At 38.4% G+C, this 24402-nt stretch overlaps 1 protein-coding gene and 1 pseudogene across 4 annotated transcripts in view; both read right to left on the bottom strand.

Moving 5' to 3' along the window:
* The window catches only part of LOC139966144 (aminopeptidase N-like), a 51078-nt gene that overhangs the window by 6051 nt on the left and 20625 nt on the right, over window positions 1-24402 (bottom strand). Inside the window, exons 1-11 of one of the 4 annotated variants that reach the window (XM_071968872.1) lie at window positions 13377-13532; window positions 11273-12011; window positions 9820-10093; window positions 9055-9175; window positions 8618-8772; window positions 7364-7477; window positions 6538-6672; window positions 5371-5502; window positions 4436-4599; window positions 1237-1334; window positions 219-355 (exon numbers count right to left, since the gene is read on the bottom strand). In XM_071968872.1, the coding sequence (XP_071824973.1) occupies window positions 219-355; window positions 1237-1334; window positions 4436-4599; window positions 5371-5502; window positions 6538-6672; window positions 7364-7477; window positions 8618-8772; window positions 9055-9175; window positions 9820-10093; window positions 11273-11988 (2046 nt within the window). In that variant the 5' untranslated portion in view covers window positions 11989-12011; window positions 13377-13532. Of the gene's footprint in view, window positions 1-218; window positions 356-1236; window positions 1335-4435; window positions 4600-5370; window positions 5503-6537; window positions 6673-7363; window positions 7478-8617; window positions 8773-9054; window positions 9176-9819; window positions 10094-11272; window positions 12012-13376; window positions 13533-24402 lie in introns of those variants that run through there. The other 3 variants (XM_071968873.1, XM_071968869.1, XM_071968870.1) reach the window with 3 other exon arrangements.
* LOC139967135 (U2 spliceosomal RNA) lies at window positions 22085-22161 on the bottom strand (annotated as a pseudogene).

Below are 24402 nucleotides of genomic sequence, written 5' to 3'. Positions count from 1 at the left end.
TTTTTTATTTGCATTCCAATATGCATTCCAATATCGAACGGAAGAGTTACTTTATCGGATATAACGGATACATAAATCTGGGGATGGGCTGGGGGTGGGGGGTAGGGTGGGGGTTGAGAGTGAGAGGTACATGTAGCATTGTAAGCATATTAGAAAGCTCTATAACATATTATAAGTGTTTAACATCGATATCGTTAAAATAGAATGTGAAGTTTTACCGTGTGATCGGCTTCGAGTTGAGCGGCAAGTTGTTCCCAGTTACTAGTTTCGTAATTCACTCTGTAGTAATTGTATTGTTTGATGTTAATAAGGTACCAGTCGCCATCGTTATAGCTTCCTTCCAAGTCAAACGATCCTGATGAGGAAATAAAAATAGGATAACTAACTACCTGAGTGTGGTTACAGAATTATACTAATAATTATACGAATAATATATAATAATAATAATCGTAATACTACTACTACTATACTACTAATACTACTACTACTACTACTACTACTACTACTACTACTACTACTACTACTACTACTACTACTACTACTATTAATACTACTACTACTACTACTACTACTACCACTACTACCACTACTACTACTACTACTACTACCACTACTACCACTACTACCACTACTACCACTACTACTACTACCACTACTACTACTACTACTACTACTACTACTACTACTACCACTACTACCACTACTACTACTACTACTACTACCACTACTACCACTACTACCACTACTACCACTACTACTACTACCACTACTACTACTACTACTACTGCTACTACTACTACTTCTACTACTACTACTACTAATAATAATAATAATCATCATCATCATCATAATAATAATTATACAAATAATAATAATAATAAGGTTCCTTCATGAATCCAAAACGAACGACTATACGTACAATGACAAGACACAGTATCCAATATATTATTTATTCACTGTTAAAACCTCAGAAACTGACAACTATAGTCCATTCGATCCTTTTCCTCAATAAGTACGTCCATTCGGTTGACGTGAATTTATAAATAGCAAATTTAATTATCTAGGTCATTGCCGGCAAGTCGTTTAGAGGAAAGCTGCGAACTAATTGGCATTACAACAGGTTTAGAAATGTCTGAAGTGACATCAAAAACATATCGACTTGTGGCTGTGTGGGGGGGGGGGGGTTGCGGGAGGGCGGAGGATACGCAGAGTATAATATAAGTGAAATGTCCTCACCAATCTCGCCCTCTGTACCGTTCAACCAATAATAAAGTGGATTATCATACTCCGCTTCCAACTTATGGGTGTGCGTCAATTGACAATACCAAAGGTATCTGTACAACGAAAAATAGAGAGAGAGAAAGTATAGAAAGATATGATATATAAGTCATAGATTTCCACCTATTTCTACCAATTTCATTATACTCTGCAGATGATACAAGAATTGGTTTCAATGACGTCATTCTGGTGTCGGGAAATATTCACTGGAGTGCTCCTTTAATTCTACACTGATTGTAATACAATGTAAACATGTCATTTCAGGTCATACATGATTTCCATTGAGTTTTGTGTTGCATGTGATGAACTGACCTAAGGGTCTGTGTATTAGACTTAATCGTCCAGTCACTTTCATTGATAAACCTCAGTTGTTAAAAGAGTTATTTCTAAACGAATAATAGTTGTATCGAAAGACAATCAGGACTACAAATCGCAAAGTTCTGTAACGGTCTACATCAGTTTAAAATTACGTTTGTGTCTAAATTCACCTTTTAATAACTAATATTCCCTTCGTGAAGAGCATTGCTCGAGTAATCTTACTGAATAACCTGGAGAGAATATGATTACTAACAGACAACCAGTCACAATCATGAACAAAATTGGTCTTTATGTGATGTTGTAATCATTGTTATGACTTCTTCTATTAGTATTGGTTACATTTCAACAACACTGATATATATTTTAATCGACTCCTGTGATTTAAAGAGTTGTCATCATTTCTAAAACAATGGATTAATATTAACAATTAGACATGGACTGGTTCATGTGTTCTTAAAGGAGCAGTTCAGACATTTAAATTGTAAACTGATTTCTTTTAAAATTTAAACCCAAAGCATAAAGATGACAGATATTCGAAGTAATCTCGAATCGAATCCAATGAAACACTAATTAACGTTCATTACCTAACGGTCCATTAATTAAATTTGGCTCTATAACTTCCATTTGATAGACAAACTGTAGGGTATGTAAGTTGCTGCATAAACTGCAATATTATATTTTCGGAAATGCTTTTGATAAAAGTGTCGAAACTTGGTGACTGCAACGTCATATAAGCTGCTGCCTAAATTACCCCCCCCCCATTCTCCCCCTCCCCCTTCTCTCCCCTTCCTCTGTCTCCTCTCATTATTTGTGATTATTTTGGGTGATATAGAACCCGAAGGAGAGGATACTTTTGGGAATTTGAGGCTATATTAATAGAGTAAATTCAGAGTTCGTGCTACATTGACCTTTACCATGCTTAAAGATTATCTTTAGATTATATCACAGAGATATTTGTGATGACCCCGCCAAACGGCTAAGAAAAATCTTGCTGTGGTTTATCTAACAGTTTTAAAAGTCGTGTCTGTGACGCCATATAGTGCCACAAGGATATGAACAGTTTATACTTTCTCTTTGTTGATTCTGTTTGTTCTATTTTCAAGATAGAATGTTAACGCTGAAGCCTATTCCTTCATTACGTCATGAATGGAACTTCAATATGTTAGATTCAGCATTTAACCAACATTGTGATAAATACGGGAAAAGTGAAGCATATGTGGCTCGTTGATGCCATATTTAGACTTGATCAAGTCCTCGGCCTTGTGTGTGAAGGAACATCTAAACCTGTGATATCTCCCAATGGAATGAGATGTTTCTTATTCCTGCTTAGGGATGTTGCTCATGACAATTATCTCTATCACATTGATCAAGACTGATTTGTTGGATTTGTGGCTTATTTAGGTTATTTACAGTTATTTCATAGCGTTTGTGGAGATTTACCATGTAAAGTCACAATCGTGAGCATTAGCAACTTTACAGACATGGTCCTGTATATATGGTTAATCCTTGATCAGACGACACTGCATTGCTTTAGGTAATAAAACAAAAGGTGATAACTATAGCTGACATATATAACGAGAGAGGTTCATAAAGGCGTATAACTGTAACATATAAATACGGAGTTTGCCCCCGAACTAATGATAAATCTCAAAGTCAATATTCAAGCTTGATAAAGATCCGCCATCTTTACTTATCAAACTAAGGCGATGTATGGGCAGCTCTTTATAATGAGATAAGAAGATAAAGCTATTTGACTTGTAAGTTATGATCTTTGAACCGAATAGATCGACGTGCCTTCATGACCCTTCGAATATATGATACCAAATAAAGTAGTTTTGTAACAGTCTTGAAACATCAGTGCATTATAAGTAAGATTCATTGTAGACCAGTGGCGTAGGAAGGTACTTTTGAGTGGGGGGCTGAAGACTGATGGACGGCCTGGGGGAGGGGTCTAAGGGGAGGGGGTGTCCCCCTCCCCTTTGGAATTTTTTTTGCATTTCCAAGTGACCTCAGATGCAATTTGGTGCAATATAGCACACTTCAACACCCACTCCATTTTGTAAAGAATTTTGCATTTTCACCTGGCCTTAGATGTAAATTGGTGCTTCAAATGAGATTTTTTTCTCATTTGGAAATGAAAAAGGGGAATTCTGACTTGCGGAGCGGGGGGCGGAACGATACTTCCGCCCCCCATATTTTTCACTGGGGGGCTGGCGCCCCCCAGCCCCCGGTTCCTACGCCCTTGTTGTAGACTATATACAGCTACAAATAAATGTCATATATTTTAATTTAATGTCCCAACTCCATTTGTTTTCTTTGTTCGTTATTTTTGTTCTTTTTACGTAGAGATATCAAGATAGGAAAGATATCCTTGCTGTACCGGTGTTTATTGGGTATATAATATGTATATGTTACCCTTGTATTTGACAGAGCTGCGCCTATATCTGTTACTCGTATACAAGTATACAAGTTGAGGTGCAGGCCATGTGCGGTTTAGATGTAGTACAGTCGTTTTCATTAATAACTTATTAATTAACTGGTAGTCCCAGCATATAAAATGATATTGATCAGTTGGTAGAAGACACGATTTGCATTCCTCAGACCAACAGGCCATGTTCTTATGATATCTACAAATACATATCCTGTATGAATATATACCTGTATTTACATATATCATTTTACAAGTCGATATTCCTTTATCCACATAGTGTCCCTTTCGTCACATACCGTATATCCCTATACACATTCACAGGATCTACAAATAGCCCTTTCTATTCATATTGTTATATTATAGCATCACATAGTTTAGTATTTGGAGATAGTTTTTTAGTTTTCTCACCCAAGGTCTATGTATTTGTCATCAACCTCGCTTTCAGGATCAATCAAGAAATGCGACTGCTGGACGTTTAGCGTTGACCCACTTCTAGTAACAGTGATCACAGGGTAGCCCATCTGCAGGGTCCACGTATCCATGATTTTCTTTACGTCGTATTGGTCTTGGACCTGTATTGTTGAAACAAAATACACACAGACTTTCATTGTTTTGGTTCCTAAGTGATCTTTTTACGGGTAAATTTAAGAACTAGTTGCAGACGGCAGTGCACAATAACGTCGTTATATAATATGTTGGCCAACTTCATCGTCGTCATCGTCGTCGTCACCATCATCATCATCATCATCATCACGAACACCACCATCGTCACCATCATCATCATCATCATCATCATCATCATCATCATCATCATCATCATCATCATCATCATCATCATCATCATCATCATCATCATCATCATCATCATCATCATCATCATCATCATCATCATCATCATCATCATCATCATCATCATCATCATCATCATCATCATCATCATCATCATCATCATCATCATCACGAACACCACCATCGTCACCATCATCGTCATCATCATCATCGACATCGTCATCACCGTCATAGTCATCGTCATCCTCATCGTCACCATCATCATCATCGTCATCGTCATAGTCATCGTTGTTATTATCACTTAAATAGTTACACCGGACAGTCTTGCGAATAGCTCAAATGACTAAATGTGTTTGTTTGTTTTTCAGAGAGACAGAGAGAGCGTTCTACGTTAACAAGTAGCCAGATTCAAGTATGACACCCTCCTTGACACCCTCAAATACTAAATGTTCAGCTTTATCAAAGATAACAGCGATTCTCCCAATATATATCGTATTTGTATGTATATAGGTCTATAAATACCATGTTCTTTAACAATAAATATGAAGTCAAACCTGATTGAGGGCATCCCATAATTTGTCTGAATTTGCGTTTCCTTCACTGTAATGGGTGAGATATCTGTTCAACCCTCTTCTGAAAGTTTCCTCGGATAAAATATTATTCAGCATCCTTAAAATGGAGGCTCCCTTTAAGAACAGAAAACTAGGTATTAATATACCATTGATATAGGTTAAAAATATAGAAGATAATGTTCACCTTCATTATCACAGTTAGGCATACATGTTAAAGGTATATATATATATATATATATATATATAGGAATAACGGAAAAACTGTTAAACAACTATGCTGCATTTAGAGAAAGGCTGGATCTCGAGTGAGATACAATAATTGAATTAGGTAAGTGATTGGAAGTAAAACAGCCAATGTTTGGTTTTTGCAGAGCTTTCGAGCAAAACTAGCTCTTCTTCAGTGCATGATCACCGAAAGTGACAAGGAGTAGCAGGAATTGAAACTGTTTTATAGAGAAGATGTCGGCATGGTTGTAAAGGCAAAGCGACTTACTGATTTCTGCTGAATAGAGCAGAAGTTTTAGAAATTCGGATTATTTTAATCGGATTATTTTATATATATATATATATATATATATATATATATATATATATATATATATATATATATATATATATATATATATATATATATATATATATATATATATATATATATATAGTCATGAGTGAACAGTTTTCTACTTTAATCACAATGCCATGATCTTGTGTACTGCATATTCTGTAAGTTTATGTTACCGTCTCTAACACCATGTAGAAGATATAAAGAGCAATAAACATATAACAATATTTGTCATCGTTTCGTCTATGTATAGTGTTTTACACCTCTATATGACGACATAAAGAGAAATACACAGAACGTGACAGAGATAATTTTGACAATTTCAATTCATCGTGACATATTCATGTATCAAGTTATTGGTGTCTGTGTGAAGATTTGCTTTGATTTTCAAACGTGCATGTGTATAGGGTGTGTGTCTTTAATTGTAATTTATTTAAATTAAATTAATTATCAAATATATAACGAAGTAAAAAAAATTATTATTTCGAGTTTTACATCTTTTAGACTTAGATTTTTTTAACTGTTGAAGAGTAATGCCAAAACATCACTATAAATAGCTTCATTTTTTTCATCGAGAGATTACATACCTTAGCGTACGAGATGGTGTCAAAGATTTCACTAATCTCCGCTGGGGAATTAACCGGAACTCTTACGGGATGAGAGGAGCCCAATGCGTCGAGTGCGAATACTCTATGGAGATCTTCTGCCAAAAATTGTTCCATCTAAAGGGAGAGAAATAAAATGGTATCGTTCTTGACTTGTCTTGAAAGAGTATGCATCTTTCAAAATTAATTCAAACTACTGAATATTCATTGCACCTCTTGTGCATTACGTCATTGCTGGTGGGTTGTTGAGATGTGTAACCCAGATGTGTTAGGTGAAGCCTACTACTAATCGGACTACTTTCATTGTATTCCCTGATCAGTATATGTACTACATCATCAACCAGGATAGGAGTGTGGCCGGGGACTGTCGGGTGACCGGGGTGGTCAGGGAGGATGGGGTGTCCGGGGTGGTCGGGGAGGGTGGGGTGCGAAGAATGGGAGATATATATCAACTGGAATATGTTATCTAGATATCTTGAAAAGAGTTATGAACAAACAGCCACTTGCTTTGAAGACGACTTAACAAATTGAATAATCCTTGCAACTATATTTTGGATAGGCCAGTAAGAAGACGAAAGTTTGTTATGTAAACTTATCCTCTGTGGTAAAGACACTTGTATTTATCACTTTTGGCTGCATGAGTTATACTTAGTGGAGATGCATAACCACGGTAACCAACCATACGTGTATAAGTGTATAGCTGCTTGCAAATGCTGTTCGCCAAGAGCAAAAAAAAAAAAATCATTAGAGAAATGGTCAGATTGTGGATTGAGGTTTGCTTGTTAATTACACTGACGATATTACTTACCATTTTCCATGTGGGTTCGGTAAAATCTACCCCTAGGTATTCCACAAAGGAAGCGAAACCTTCATTTAACCAAAGGTCATCCCACCACTCTGGTGTAACCAGATTACCAAACCACTAAACGAGGAGAGAGAGAAAGGAATATTGAAGTGACATTTTCAAAGCCATGTTACCAATAAATATTAAGGAGAAAAGGAGGAGAAAATTACAAGATAAAGGCTTGTTTCATATTGTTTCAATAACAAGGTAGCAGATTTCTTTGGTGAACGTGAGATTTGTAAACGTTTAAAGAAGTTTTGTTTTACTGTGGTAGTGGTATTCTATTCAGTAACAATACTGTTTTTTCTCCACATGAAAACGTCACAACGCAAACATGTATATGTGTCACTACAACACCAGCTTCATTTACAAAATGGCAGCTGCTTGACAACCGTTGTCAAACATGATATTTGACAAACGGAGGAAATGTATTTAGCTTCTTGTGTATAGCGGCTATTTCATATTTGACCTGTTTCACCTACAACCAGCAAGTTGAACACTATTTGTTAGTTTACCAGTAAGATGCCATTAGCTCGATATTATAGCTTTACTACTTTAACAAATTCATCAGATCAAGTTCGCATATGCAAAATAATCTAGGAATGCGATAACAGCCATTTTGGAACAATTTCCCTATGTTAAATATTGGTATATAAAAAAGTAAAAAATATAATATAATATAAAATAAGAAATATTTAAAAACATAAATAGAAATATGTTCAATTCTCATAAATGTCTATGCTGTTTGCCCATAACATGGTTTGTATCACTCACATGCTGAGAGCATTACTAGTTACTAAGCTTTATCAAATAGAACACATTGTGTTCACACATCTCATATCGGCAGTACTACTGCTTTTTGAAGCAGATCATGAGGAATGAAAAGTATGGAAAGAAATTGTCCCAATCGGCTTGCGATAACTTACATCTACTATGGAAGTGGTAAGTTTGCTTTCTGTTTTTTCTTTGGTCTCTTTCTTCCTCTTTTTATTTATCTATCTAATTTATTTTTTGGTAAATTACCTTTTTCACGATTTTTAAACTTTTCATGTAACATAAATATAACGGGGAAAAAAACCTTGAGAAAGAAAGTTTGTAGTGGCCCACTTTATGCAAAGAGAACTTACATATAATATAAAGCGACCTTCAGGGTTGTTAAGTATAAAGTAAGAGGAACGTATAAACAGGTTTAAGACTCTTTAGAAGTATATGAATTACCTGATGGGCCAACTCGTGAGATACAACCACAGCTACTCTCTGTTTATTTGCAGCTGAATTTTCGGCAGGATCATAGAGTAGAGCAGTTTCCCGGTACAGGATTAAACCCCAGTTCTCCATAGCACCAGCTGAGAAATCAGGCACCGCTACCATATCTGTTACAGAAAAGGTCATACAAAGCTCAAAACGAGATGGGAACATATCCCCCACTAACCCAAGACTCGCAAACATATATCTGTTACAGAAAAGGACATACAAAGCTCAAAACGAGATGAGAACAAATCCCCCACTATCCCAAGACCTTCGTCCTGCCCTTTTCTTCGTTATGACCTTTTTTAATTTTACCAAAATATTGTTTGTTTGTTGCTATAATATCATAATAACATTGCGTTTTTTATATTGATTTATCGATTAACCGGGAAAAGTGGCCGAATTACCTTGCTTATCCATGGGAAAGGGCACATCGAAGTAGTTTTCAAAGTATGTAAGAATCTCGACTCCTTGTTCGAGGCCATAATTAGCAGAACCAAGAGCGTCCTTTCTGCACCATACTCGGAACTTTGGAATGAAAAAAAGAAACGAGAAAACAAATTATTATTATTATTTTTTTAATGGATAATGTTGTATTTGAATCTCTATACACTAATTAGGATTTGGCAATTGTTTCTCTTACTATTTTTATATTCAAAGACATATTCCAAAAATGAAGAAATAATAAAGAACTGTCTTAATTTTGTTTTATATATCATAATACACTATCACGCAAGGTAAAGCCAAACTGAATTGATTTTAAAAATGATGAAGGCATTTTGTTATACGCAGATTAAGATGTTTAACAGTAGCATTTTGTTGCAACTCTTTATAATTCTACATGCAGAAAACATTAAAAACCAAGAAAACATTTCAAATGTACCATGAAGAACATTCCAATACAATAGAATGTAGGACACGGTGACATTATTAGTTACTGACTATAGTAATATACCTCCACATAACAGTAAGCTCGCCATACATAGTTATAGCCATATTTATGTTCTCAGCCACATTCAGTAAAATGACTTTAGTTTAATATATTTCAACATTTCTAGATGCAAATTTTACAGGCTGGCAGCAATACGACAAAGCATTCACATAATACTATCCTGTTCAAGAAGGCCCGTGTTTTATACAAAGTTATAAGGCGCGCCGTTTAGATCACTTACCCGGACGCCATTAGTGGTATTTTTTTCGACATAATCAAAATCTGAGACCACAAAGGCTAAGAGATACGTCGGCATTTTGGGGGTAGTCTTGAATGCGGTAATTTTCCACCCCTCTTCGTAGTCGACGGTTCCTAATTCGATACCGTTTGATAACGCTGTCATATTTTCCATATGGATGATGCTGGTTTCAAAAGTAGACCTAAATCCTGGCTCATCCCAGCAAGGAAGTGCGCGTCGAGCGTCTGTAGCTTGCATCTGAGATGTGGCAAGCCATCTACAAATGCAATGAATATTCATAAATATGTAAACTACTTTGCATACCGTTTAAGAAACTGTGACATGCATGTCATAGCTTTTAATCTATACAGTCCACACCAGATGTAAACTCAATTTTCAGTAGAGCATTACCTACTGTATTATCCTAGTGAGTATAGTGATATTGATAGATTCAGCCCCGATTCTTGTATGCAAAGTAGGCTTGGCTACGTTAAATACAGCTGTTATGGATGTTTTTAAGATTAGACTATGTGTTAGACTATTGTGAACTGCAACAGAGCATCTCCATAGACAAACGCATGCATGGCCAACCTTCGTGGTGTGAGCAGGCGGCATATTTTGTCTCCATTTTAAGAGTCAGAAAATGTAAGTTTAAATTGACGCAATTATTGATATAATTTTCCTGACGTCATATACACGCTTATGCTGTAGCCCTATCTCCTATTAAGCCGCAGGAATTTTAATGACAATTTGGATTCAAATGCATGATAATGCACATCCTTCACCCTAGAAATCAGCCTGGTAGGTTCAAAACACCGCTCCTTCTATATGCTTATCAATAACAATTTTACTACCATTATGTAGTACAATGTTATATGTTGCTACTGTATACGATTTTGTGTTCGTCTCTTACAATATGTAAGCCACTTGGAATAAAGCTTAGGGGAAGGAAGGGTAGGTAGGGTAGGGAGGGTAGGGGGTTTAGGTAGGGTAGGGAGGGTAGGGAGGATATATAGAGAGAGGGTCGCGCTTCATGACGTCTGTGGCTAACAGCCCTGTTTGTATTACCGGTATCAAACATTTAAAAATACACAATAGTACGGGGTCTCTGCAAGTACACGCAGATGGCTTCTGTCAGTGTATTTAGTAGACCCAAATGGAGATGTAGTCTTTTTCATGAAAGACGAAGACCTTCAAAGAAACCTCATTCTACGCTTAGCATGTCAAACTAGAGAAACCTAAATGGCAGATCACACCATTTTATATATAAAAACAAGTAGCCTTTCGAGTATAATAAATAGTACGGCTAATGTTTTTTTGCGGGCTTCCCCGTTTCTCCCCCCCCCCCCCCTGCACACCCCTGCCTCCACACCCTCTCGCTACGCCACTGTCATGACGTATTGCGTGGTTGAAACAGAGCCTACTGTTACGATCACTCAAAATAAAGATAACTTACACTGTTTCGCCGTTGGCGTTTTTATATGAACTTCTGTAGAAACCGGCTAAACCGTCTTGGAGTATCCCGATATATTCTATGGACACACGGTAATCGGTACGCTTCATAAGAGTTTGAGTATGGATAATCAAGAACTCGTACAAGGTATCGTTACTCCAGTCCATATATAACTCTGTGTCGTCTCCGACCAACTTTTTCACCGATATGGATTTAATCTCGATGTCCACCATGTGCATTACAACCTGGTCAGTATCTTCATCCACCTCTATGACGATATCGACCCAACCGTAAAATCGGAACCGCATAGCTTCGCCACATTCGTAATACAGACACGGTTGCAGGGTCAAATCGTACGATCGCGGTGTCATAATATCGGGATTCAATCGTCCGTCCCACACAAACGCTTCAGTAGGGGTAGGACTTGGATTTTCAGTAGAGGACATATGGTGAGGGGTAGAACTTCTTTGCGGTTCTGTGATCATATCTGATGGCTTCATGGTTGGAGAACCCTCCAAGGGGTTCTCTGTGGGTAATTCATCGAAAGTGCATGTACGGTCTGGGACATAATAGGAGATCAAACCGACACCGGCTATCAAACAGCAAGCTACTAAGCCACAAAAGAAGAGCGTCCCGGTAGAGCAATAGACGCCATCTTTCTTCTTCTCGATCGAATAGTTCGACTCTGTGTCTTCTACTTCAAATTTATTGTCCGCCATCTTCTGCGTGAGAGCAACGTCTGCTAAGAATGGTGGAAAAACAGAAACAAGGTTCAAAGAATGTATTCGTATTTAAATTCTGACTTCATGGTGATCCAGTTGCTGGATAGATTGTTCTTAATGATGCGTTAGTAATTAACGATACTAATATTCTATTTTGTATAGATACCTAATATGGATTGTGTGTGTGTTTTCTTTTACAGTGTATATATATGCCACTTGATCAATTACGAAACTTTTTACTATCCTACAACCGATTCAATTTGGAGGCTGAGCAAGTTTGTCAAACGTCATTACATTTGTGGCAAAGTTATCATTAATTATATTAATTTCGAAAGAATACGGAAATAGAGGTATATTTAAATGCTCTATCTTCTTATTCTTCCTCCTCTCATGATAATGAAATCTTATGCACCGATAAACCTATATATATACCTTGATATAATAGTTCAATTACAGTGTAACTGTTAGTATCAAAAAGATAGTCAACTTTAAAATATGCTACATCTATGGAATGCTCCTTTCAGGCTTAATTGACGATGACTCCCGTTCCCCGGAACGTGCGTATGTGCGAATGTTAAACCATTGTTTTATAAATGCTATATAACCTATCCGAAACATGTTCTTTTAGCTTCATGTAAACAACAGAACATCATTGAATGACATCTGTACCGTGTGTCTCTGACAAATATCTAAATGCACCGAAAACATGTCACTATAGAGAGGAGATGTAAGTCTAATGTTCTCCTGTGGACTATTTTCGTTGCTTCTGTTGAACTGACCTAACGGTCAGTGTGTTAGACTAAGCTGTTCATCCGTTTTAATCGATGAGCCTCAGATGCTTAAAGGGTCCCTTCTTAAAATTAAATATATTATATTAAATAATATAGAAATTCAACCTGGACTGATAGCTGCAGTGTTGTTATTAACTGTCTACAACTTATCATAATATTGTATCTAAAGTCAAATTTAAAAAATAATTCCGATATTTATCAAATACAAAATGAGTATTCGGGTTCATTTCCTATACTTCTCGAGTTGTGAAAACTGGAATCATAGAAATACATAAAATTCACAACTCGAAATGTTCAAGAATTGAATAATCATAATAATATTAAAAAGTGATTTAAATTAAATTAAACAAGTGATGAGAAAAGTATCAAAATAAAGAATATAGTGTAAGGTAACTTATTGCAATGTGTAAAGATAAAATCAATTGTGTCTTAACAGTTATTTCAGTTATTGTTTAATCTGTATAAGTTACATCTATATAAACTGTGAAGAAGAAAAAACTACAAAAATATAAATATCTATAAAATTAGAACCAATTTATACAAAGAAAGATAAAAAAAAAAAGTTATGAAGAACTTGTCAAAACACAAACTTACGTTTTGTTACTTTAGGATCTCTCAGTAGCGAGTGTGAGACCAGTATAAGAAGCGAGAGACGAATGAGGAACTAGAACTGAAATAGTTCGAGTAAGACCGTATCAAGATACGAAGACTTGGTAATCAAGATAAGTTTTAGTTGTCTTACTCAATGTAAACAGTATAACTTCTTGGACTTTGAACTGCCGTTGTTTTACAATTAAAAATTAACTAATTAATTCGTGATAGGAAAGAAGGTGGGGATGGTTTGGTAACCTAATGGTAAATCTTCAGAGTAATGCAATTTTGCTTTTATGTTTTATGGAGAGAGGGAAAAAAATTCCTCTAAGCGACTGATCATGACTTTTGAAGTTGTCGTAGAAAAGCGAGAAAAGACCAACTCACATTATCTTCAGTTAGAGTACTGTCAATATTACATAATTATTGGATTGGTTTGTTTGTTCTGAGTTGTAACTGGTTCACGTTGTCAGCTAAATAGTGAGTATTGAGGTATTTGCGGAGCAACTTTAGCACAGTAGCAAGCCAAGACCAAGTGATTCAGGTGCCCTTGGTAATCCATCATGCTTTTGTGCTGGTAGTGAACACGATTTGGTTCCCCACCCTCCTTCCCCCATTCTCCTTCTCCCATTCTCCTCCCCCCCCCATCTTCTTATCTTCAGATCTTACATTGGGAACGTCACACCAACAGGCCCGGCGGGGTGTGGGCGAAAAAATGTTGGCTGATGTCCGTCCTGCGAAAAGGTCCCCCACCCTTGTGAGTAATTCGGTTTTTTGAGGGGGAAATGGTGTGATGAGTTCCATTATTATAATTTCATGCATTTGTGTAGAGCGTATGTTTGTTAAGCATATGCTATACAATATATGTCATTTGCATGAATTTTTTTTTTTTGGGGGGGGGGGAGGGGGGACGTGGCTTCGTCCCTGTGCACGGATTCCTTCACCACATAATATCGTCAACATGTCGCAACTTTGGATAGTTTCGTATAACGTAAACTAATGTATGTACGTATGTGTCTATGTATGTATGTATCTCAAATATTAAACGCGTGAAAGACATTTGACTTCAGTATAGCTAAAATATTACACTTTGTACTTCTAGGTTTTCTTCTCAAATTTTAAAAGTTTGTAAACAAGTCTCAGTTGCGCACTTCATGTAGTCCTCAATGTTATAAGACGTTATTACTTCGTAAATCCAAAAATCACCACGTTCGTTATCACAAGAGGATTGAAAGTATAAATCATTTGGTGCAAGGGTTCATGCGTTCGGTAGGCCTACATAACATATCTGTGATAAGTTCTAAGTGGAATGTTAACCAAGGTAGGTGTGGGCTCAAATTATGCGTTCACCCCGGTGTTCCCAGTATTCTCCTCACTGTATCCGATAAGCATGCCCTTTGTGGGCTCGTATAGCAAGGTAAAAATTTAATACAAATCTCTAGAAGACATTGACATCCTTCATGTACCCCTGCCAAAAACTACTGCCAAACTAGTCATACTCCAGCCACCCCTATTGTTCCTCAGTAATTGTACTACCCGCCCCCCCCCCCCTCACATCATCTTTGATCTTCAGTTATACTCAGTGGCGGACTGGCCACACGGGCATTTGGGCAATGCCCGGTGGCCCGGTGGGCTGGGGAGCCTGGTGAAAATTATAGCCCATTTTCACAGTAGTTAATAGAATACAGACGGGCTGTGTAGAAATTTATTTTTAACTCTGGGAATCAGCTCATGAAATCACCATGTTAGTTAGTCTGTTAGTTCGTAACAAAAGAACGTGCTCTTGGCAACCCGTCTTTGCTAATATTTTTACGACAAGATATACAATTACGGTGACCAATGCATTCTGACATATACATAGCATTGGCAGAGAATACAGATTTTATTAATCTGCATGTCGTCCTCCAGAAAACGAGGTAAAAAAAGGTTAAATCTTGCATATTATTTGGATATCACTCAGTAGCTAAGTCCTGAGAGATTATGTATGAATAAAAATGACCCACATACAGTAGGGTGTTTCGTTAACAAATTAGACGAATGTTAGTCGACGACTTTGAGTATTTGTCCCCGGTTTACCGATTTCGCGAAATAGATCCCCACACTAATTGAATAGGGCGACAACGATGTGTGTAAGTATAGGGGACTATCCTACAGAAAATCATGATTTCCTAGTATAGAATGTGACATAAAGAGACTCAAGAGAGGGACATGAAGAGAGGGACACGGAGGGAGAGACGCGGAGAAAGGGGCGCGGAGAGAGTGATGTGGAGACTGGAGAGGAACGTGTAGAGAGGGACGTGTAGAGAGGGACGTGTAGAGAGGGACGTGTAGAGAGGGACGTGTAGAGAGGGACGTGTAGAGAGGGACGTGTAGAGAGGGACGTGTAGAGAGGGACGTGTAGAGAGGGACGTGTAGAGAGGGACGTGTAGAGAGGGACGTGTAGAGAGGGACGTGTAGAGAGGGACGTGTAGAGAGGGACGTGTAGAGAGGGACGTGTAGAGAGGGACGTGTAGAGAGGGACGTGTAGAGAGGGACGGGTAGAGAGGGACGGGTAGAGAGGGACGGGTAGAGAGGGACGTGTAGAGAGGGACGTGTAGAGAGGGACGTGTAGAGAGGGACGTGTAGAGAGGGACGTGTAGAGAGGGACGTGTAGAGAGGGACGTGTAGAGAGGGACGTGTAGAGAGGGACGTGTAGAGAGGGACGTGTAGAGAGGGACGTGTAGAGAGGGACGTGTAGAGAGGGACGTGTAGAGAGGGACGTGTAGAGAGGGACGTGTAGAGAGGGACGTGTAGAGAGGGACGTGTAGAGAGGGACGTGTAGAGAGGGACGTGTAGAGAGGGACGTGTAGAGAGGGACGTGTAGAGAGGGACGTGTAGAGAGGGACGTGTAGAGAGGGACGTGTAGAGAGGGACGTGTAGAGAGGGACGTCTAGTCATTCTATGCTGATCTTACACTTTTTCACCCAAGGAACTTTGGTCAAGTGCCATCGGGCGCTATGGAAGAGCTGCATAGATATTTGCTGAGATTTGATGATGCTGTCACTGCGGAACAACTACGAACAGAACTGTGAAACCTTGGAGAACAGTGGTCAACGCTGAAACAATCAGTAGCAGATGCTTATACATTGCAGGAGGACAGTGACGGTGAATCTGAACAGGACAGAGAGAGCTTATCAAGTGATTCATGTAAAGACTGTCCTCTCTGCTGCTACAAGCTGCTACAAGGTGCTCATGTAAAGACTGTCCTCTCTGTTGCTACAAGGTGCTCCTCAAGTTGAACCATTTCAGTGACCGATGCTTACAAGAGCATTCGGCTTGCCTAAAGGTGTTGCTAACGCTACCTGTTTCACAGGTGACAAGTGAACGTTCTTTTCTCTGCCTTGAAGAGAATCAAAAACCGTTTGAGAAGTACAATGACACAAGAACATCTTGAGGCGTTCGTGTTGATGACTGTGGAATAAAGGATCTTGGCCAAACTTGAAACTAAAATTATAATTGATGGTGTGGCTGCCAGAGGCAGCGAACTGCGTAGGCTCTTACTCTCATGGATATGACATGTGCTCGTGTTATTGAACATATATGTTTCAGTGTATTTTTTTTTAAGCATGTTGTCTCAAAATGTTTGAATAACTAAATAAAATCCGGTCTAAAACATATATTTTTGTCTATTTTTGTTTACGTGTTTAACTCATCTCAGTTTAATCAAGCGTTGCTTCTGGAAAATAATTTTGGGGTCTTTTTTTGACGGATTATTGTAAACTACAAAATACAAAAATATAGCACCATTTTGCATCTTGGCATTCCTTAACTTCCAAAAAAAATCGCAATGTGGAGGGAAACACCCCTCCCATTAGACCCCTCCCCCACCTAGACGGGGAACACTATGTAAGTAGCATATCAATGAATAATGGCCCGGTCTAGGTAAAACATGTCCGGGCCGGTTTTAAGACCCAATCCGCCCCTGGTTATACTACTACCAGCACAACCCTACCCCCACCCCAACGGTATCTTTGTTCTCCAGTCATTATACTACCAAGTGCTTAAATATTCACGCAGAGGGATTGGTTATAACAGTTTGACCATATATTCTCCTTAAAACCCTTCCTTTATATCCCCCTCCACCCCAACCCACCTCTTGATTCCAACACCATCTATGTCTTTGCGAACTTCAGTGAAACATTCAAACGTATAGAAGTAAATTCATGTTCTTTGTCTCCTGTTGTTGGTTTCAGCCAAGCCCAGCAATCTTATATCATCACAAGTCCTATCTTTATCTTGACTAAAATCGTTAAAGCGGAATGTAAACGATCTGTTTCTTTTATTACCTATTAAAACAGTAGATGAATATCAAAGGTTGGAATCACAAGGGTAGGGAGATCAGAAAAAGAGAACGACTATAACTTCATGGTCATGCCAAAACGACATTTTTGCATAATCATCTTTTGGAGTCAATCTGCTCTCTAACTGTTATCGTTTATGACGATAAACTAAACAAGTCTCTAGCCCCAAACTTAAACAAAATATTGATCCAGCAGCTTATCTTATTTTGTGTAAATATTTGCCCAGTTTGACTGTTGTGAGGTACTAAGTGTTACCCCGTTTATATTGATACGGTTAGAGGCGGCATGGTCCCGGGAATGAAGTAGAAGAGTGTATAAGCTTTATCTGATTGATACCAAGAGGAACGTGTACAAAGTAAACTCCATCAATCTTGGGACTTTACGGACTTTGAGACCAGCAACATGCACCCCTTTTATAATATCATTTTCAGTTCAGTCTCATGTGGAGACTGTGTGCAGAGGTTTTTCGTAATTTATACCAGATGCACGAAAAAAACACCCCGGCATATCTATATTTCTACATTGTATAACAAGTTGCTGTTGCATATGTCATGGCAAAACCACGGGAATAGTTATCAACAGAGTAAAATAATGCATTGCATGGTTTGGAAACCGTCTATACCATTATTTGTGTCATATCACATGTAGTTGGAAGAGTAAACCCGCGAAAAATGATTTCGTAGTCATGAATGAAATTCCGCTGACAGGCAATGTAACATTATTCAGGGTGTGGCGACGTATATTTCGTATACTTGGCACATTTTTCCACACACACACATTCGTGTATGTATGTAAATATATGTTTATATATATGTTTACATATATATATGTTTATATATATATATATATATATATATATATATATATATATATATATATATATACATATATACATATACATACATGGACATGGAACTAACCTTTACAGTGGTTAATAAATTAAGACTAGAGCACAAACATTAGTAAAATTGTCCCAACTCCTTTGAACTATTTCGCTCTTAGCCCGAGTTAGGCCTACACCTAAGGTTTCGGATGCACTTTGTCGCTAACAGCTCACTGCGTCATAATCTTCACAAATAGCTGATGAGATGGCTATACATTAACTTTGATAAGGAAGGTAAACAAGAACCAATGCACTCTAGCCTATGATGGAAGCTTAAGTCATTCAGCATCATGGTTATTAAAAGCAGGTATTCGCTTAGCCCCTCCACCCCTTCCACAAGGTATTACGGGTAAACTATCATGGTAAAAAGTGGCAGTTAACCTATCCGCTTACGGGTGCGGTAAACTCACTGATTGAAACGATTATAATGCAAAACACAACCTAATGTTATATAAAACTAAGAATGAATGTTAGGACTCAGTTTAGGAAACTCATTGTTCTTTCCGAAGCAATTTTCTCCTTGGGCTCTATTGGCTACTACATCTTTAGATAAGATTTTGCAACTTTTGACACTATAGTGGGGGGTGATTCCCACCCCTTTAATTCATTATGGTGAATTCAACCCCTAGAAGCAAAACGTGATCACGCTACTGTAGCAAAATAAAGAAATACACCCCCTCCTTTACCCCCTTCCTTCCCCTCACGGCAACCCATTCGGTTTGTATGTCTCAGAGATTTTGTAACATTGCAAGATCTTCTTTAAAGGCATTGAATACTCGCCCCAAACCGCGTGCCGCCCTCTGAAAAAAGTTAACTTTCCGTTGCTTGCAAGTGAAGTGTTTTTCTTGTCGCTACAAAATGCAGACAGAAATGAAACGTGATACCTTGTTATCTTTTATCTAGACCTGAGATGTCCATCGCTGCTATGTACACTGTGCATGCTGTGGGTATTGACCGTATAGCCGTATGCATTGACTGTACACTAATGTCTTATTACCGGCGGTATAGCAAGCTGACCTAGTTTCGAATGAGGTGTAACAGAAGTGTTAGACACCACCATCGATCCCAGAAAATACACACACAGCTTGCTACCGTCGGTAATTAGACACTAGTGTACAGTCAATACATGCAGCAACGGTCATTACCCACAAAACAGTGTACATAGCAGCGATGGAAATCTCAGCAGGGAGTTGTTATGGAACTCCCTGATCTCAAGTCCAGATAAAAGATAACAAGGTATTACGTTTCATTACTGTATGCATTTTGTGGCAACAAGAAAAAAACTTCGCTTGAAAGCAACGGAAAGTTAACTTTTTCACAGGGCGGCACGCGGTTTGGGGCGAGTCTTCCATGCCTTTAATGTTTTTGTTCTTACCCTCTTCTTACATGTTTATACGTACCACGATACGCAGTTGTGATTAGATATGACATTACAACTTAAGAAATGCAACGTTCGTTGGTTTTTACATCAAGTTATACCCCCAATACGGCAAATAGTAGATTCAAGTAAGAGTATGAGGCCGTGGTACTGAAGTTTGGATATTTACATAGCCTATATATACTTGAAGAATTCCTCAATAGTATTTCATGTCAGTTTACCTTCTTGTTTTGGACCCGATGATAAGAATTTTCAATGCATATCTGTTGGCGATGAATATTACTATTACTTCATACAGAATAAGTATATTCGTTATGTTATATCCATAGATTAATTAATCTGTGGTTATATCTGATAATTACGCCCTCTAATATTTCCAGCCTTGCATAGCGTCTCCGACCTTTTTTTTGTGCTTGCTCGCGATTAGACAAAATGAGGGCGTTTTACAAAAATGAATAAACTGACTTGTAGTGATTCATACATTAATACATCCATGAACAACTCACTGGTGATACGATACTGTGGGAAGTCTAACACCTTCCTGATTAATTGCGAGGGGGAATAATGGAGGGGGGGGGGGAGGACCGATGAGGTGTATGTGGAACTGAGGCAGGTGATATAGTAATTGACGAGGTAAAGCGTCATTCTTAAGTTCCAGCGTTATTCCAGAGGTCATTTTGTTATTTATTGTTTGTTCAATTTATTTAGTGTGAGATTTTGGTGTGAGTTTACGACAGTAATTGACAGTGAAAACAAATAAAAGTTAATGCTGCCCCCACTTGTAAGTTCACAATAACGTCACTTAGCGGAAGCGAGTTTAAAGGGTAACACTAATATCATTAACCGACAGTGTCGCTTGTAGGCTATAGAGTGCAAGGGTCCTCTGATATTTTACGAGGGCCAGAAGAAACCAAAGAAATACATGACAAAGCAATTTATGACACAATGTACAGCGTGCGCAAGGAGAGGGGTGGTAATTCTCCCACCTCTGATTAAGGGAGGGGGGGGGGAATGGTTCAGTCGGAGGATTTGTATTCAGCCGGGGAAGAATTGGATCACTTCTACGGGTGGACCGTTCCCCACCACCTTTCCTTTCTTTTTCACCCATATACAATGTATTTATTACCAAACCCTTGCGTTTCAAGGCTTCTTACATATATACCTAATTTATAGTCTACAATGTCTCAGAATGTACCATTTGATGATAAATGTTTCATCTCTGTGGAAAGACCCTCAGGACTCCCCCACCCCCACCCCCCCCCTTTACATAGGAGCCTGGTTCAAAGACCCCAGTGCAGCCTTCCTCCTTCATGAAATCCTTCATTCACCTCTGGCCATTCCACAAAAGTCCATTTTCCTTCATCAGTAGAGGGGAATTTTGACTCCCCCCCCGCACCTTCTCTCCCACCTTATAAATCCTGTCCACGTTATCGCAGATATATGCAATTTTTAGCATGAAATTACTCTTTATGCTCTACATTCTAGAACATTTTATTTGGGCCTTTAGGGCAACTTAAAACACATTTTAAGTTGGAGTCAATGTGTACGGACAACACATCATTCAAAGGACAAATATACAAAATAAATCAGAATCGATAAAGTATACTTTCAGCTTATACAGGTGACATTTGATGACGCATATATATATATATATATATATAGTTTATTATATATATATAAGTATATTATGTAATATATATAAGTATATTATGAAAATGAGAAATGCATATTTCGTTATCCCTAATAATGCCCGGGCCACCTATGACCCTGGTTAGTTTTAGCCCTCTGACTACCCCTCCCCCTCCCTGTCCCCGCTCTTCCTGCATGCTGCTAGTAGGTAGATAGCCACGACAGGGCTGCGTCCCTACTCCACCAGACTCCTACGCCATCCACCCCCCCCCCCTCCCCCTCGCCTTCTCACTCCACCAGACTACCACGCCTTAGAATCGAAGCTCAGAATTCATGAAATCTAACTTGGTATATGTGGGAAAGTCTAGTATATACTTTTTATGAAAAGGTCGCCCGGGAAAGAACCTGAGCAAACTACCGAACGACTGATCCGCTTCCAACCCCAGTCCCCTTGCATCGGGACTGTGACTGTGTGATCATCGTCAGGTGTGCATCACCATTCCCCTCGAAAGGGAACAGATACTACACATGATCTTAGCCAAAAGGCCGAGAAGCTAGTATATATGGATAGAATAATCTTAACTTATTTGAGTGATCTAGAGAAATGCTATCAAGAAAATGTAAATTGGCCAATGAAGTTTATTTCCTTTCGTATCGCATTGATTTCATTCTGTCAGAAAAAAGAAGTTTGTGAACGAGTTATTTCGAAACAGTTTAAATGCAAGGGCGTAGGAACCGGGGGGCTGGGGCGCCAGCCCCCCAGTGAAAAATATGGGGGGGGGGGGGCGGAACTATCATTCCGCCCCCCCCCCCGCTCCGCAAGTCAGAAAACCCCTTTTTCATTTCCAAATGAGAAAAAAATCTCATTTGGAGCACCAAATTGCATTTAAGGCCAGGTGAAAATGCAAAATTCTTTACAAAATGGAGTGGGAGTTGAAGTGTGCTATATTGCACCAAATTGCATCTGAGGCCACCTGGAAATGCAAAAAAAATCCAAAGGGGAGGGGACACCCCCTCCCCTTAGACCCCTCCCCCAGGCCGGCCATCAGTCTTCAGCCCCCCCCCCCCCACTCAAAAGTACCTTCCTACGCCACTGTTTAAATGTATAAGAAATGGCTCTCTCCTTTGCAAAATGTATTGAACTTTTCCACGTTACCTAAAATCATCAGTTTTACTTCATTGCCTATAGTTTGATGCGCAAATTAAGTAATACAAAACATTTAAATGAAATCTCTTGCAGGATGCTCTTCTCAAAACTATTCTCATACATTTAGAGAGTATTTAAATGAGCCGATACGAGATGTTCAAGGCAAATGAATTGGTCCTGAGGGCGGTCATTCCTGCAGTGGTGGCGTGTTTAAATACAGTGAATGCTAGTTGAAGTGTGGACACGAGAGGTTTGATTCTCTGTCATATTTTCAGGCAGTAACCTCAAAAGTATTACCTTTTTTTTCTACAGATGCTTCTCTGCCCCGAGGATTGTTTTAATGCATACATTATAGGTTATTATCATCTTCAGTAAATGATGAGTTTAAAGAAACTTGCTCACATCAATATTAAGTTAGTGAGGTTATCTTTTTCTGCAAGGCAAACAGGCAAAGATACAGTTGTATAAATATAGTTATACTGTATAACTAAACATTAATACCAGTGTCACTGTGTTTATGATGACAAACAATATATTTTTTTTAAATTGTCTGGAGATGATTACACTGTAAAAACAAAAGACTGACATTTTAACTCAAAAGGAGCGGAAATTCACTCCATTATAGACGACAGAAATCTTCGTATTTCAAAGCAAAAGTACTTAATATTCACTCTTTACAAAGGAGTGACCAAATGAGTCAATCACATGCTAAGAACGCTCACTCTTTCTTGGAATTAAGGATCAACCAATCAGTATGCGTTTCTTCGAATTCAGAAATATTTGTATTTACGCCATTTTTTATTCGTTTGCCTTCCCTCGTTCTTGTCGTTTTTGGTTCCTTGCTTTTTGCAAAGCAAGGAACATAATATATGCATTCAACTTGGCGCGTGTGTGTGTGCGTGTGTGTGACGGTTGGCTTGTGTACACGATATCTCAATAAGGAAATGATGTGAGTCATGACCAAACTGGATAGGTGGATAGCACATAGTAAGAGAAAGATCCCTATTGTTTTTGGTGCCCGCAAAGGTCTCCAAAGGTCAGTTAGGGTAAAAGGAATGCAAAATATTAAAAATGCAACAACTCCCAGTGCAAAAATCTGATGCAGTTGATGTTTTACGACAATCTGTGCATGGGGTAAGGGATCGTTTGCAAACATAACGGACATGTGATCAAAGGTCAACAAAGGTCAATTAAGGGTTAAAAAATAGTATTTTGCAATAACTTGAGAACAAAATGTCCGTCAAGGTTGGGAGTTACGCTATTGTAATCCAGTAGTCGACCCGCATATTGGTGACCTTTGACCTCAGGTTGACCTCCGGTGACCAATATTAGTTTCTTTGGTTTTTTGAATTTCCGTGGCCATAATCGGATGTCAAAGTACCTTCCTTACGATCAAAATTGTCCATAGGTTTACCCCTGTGCGACCTTCGTGTGTGAAGTTATCAGAGGTCAAGGTTGTGTTTTTAATAATTACAGTTAGGATGGTCGTATACTTGTTATGTAGCTTTCTGGAATCAGCGTGTCAAACTACATCTGTCCTTGAGGTCAAAAGGTCAAAGACCAAATCTTCAAAAATATGCTCATTTTAGGAGATACGTCGGAGCAACAAAAAACATTTGGTCAATATTTTGATATATGAAAGAGCTCTTTGT

This window comes from Apostichopus japonicus, chromosome 4 (genome assembly GCF_037975245.1).
Source record: "Apostichopus japonicus isolate 1M-3 chromosome 4, ASM3797524v1, whole genome shotgun sequence".
Lineage (NCBI taxonomy): Eukaryota > Metazoa > Echinodermata > Holothuroidea > Aspidochirotida > Stichopodidae > Apostichopus > Apostichopus japonicus.
The sequence above is the reverse complement of the archived record's forward strand: the minus strand, read 5'-3'. Positions and strand labels throughout refer to the sequence as shown.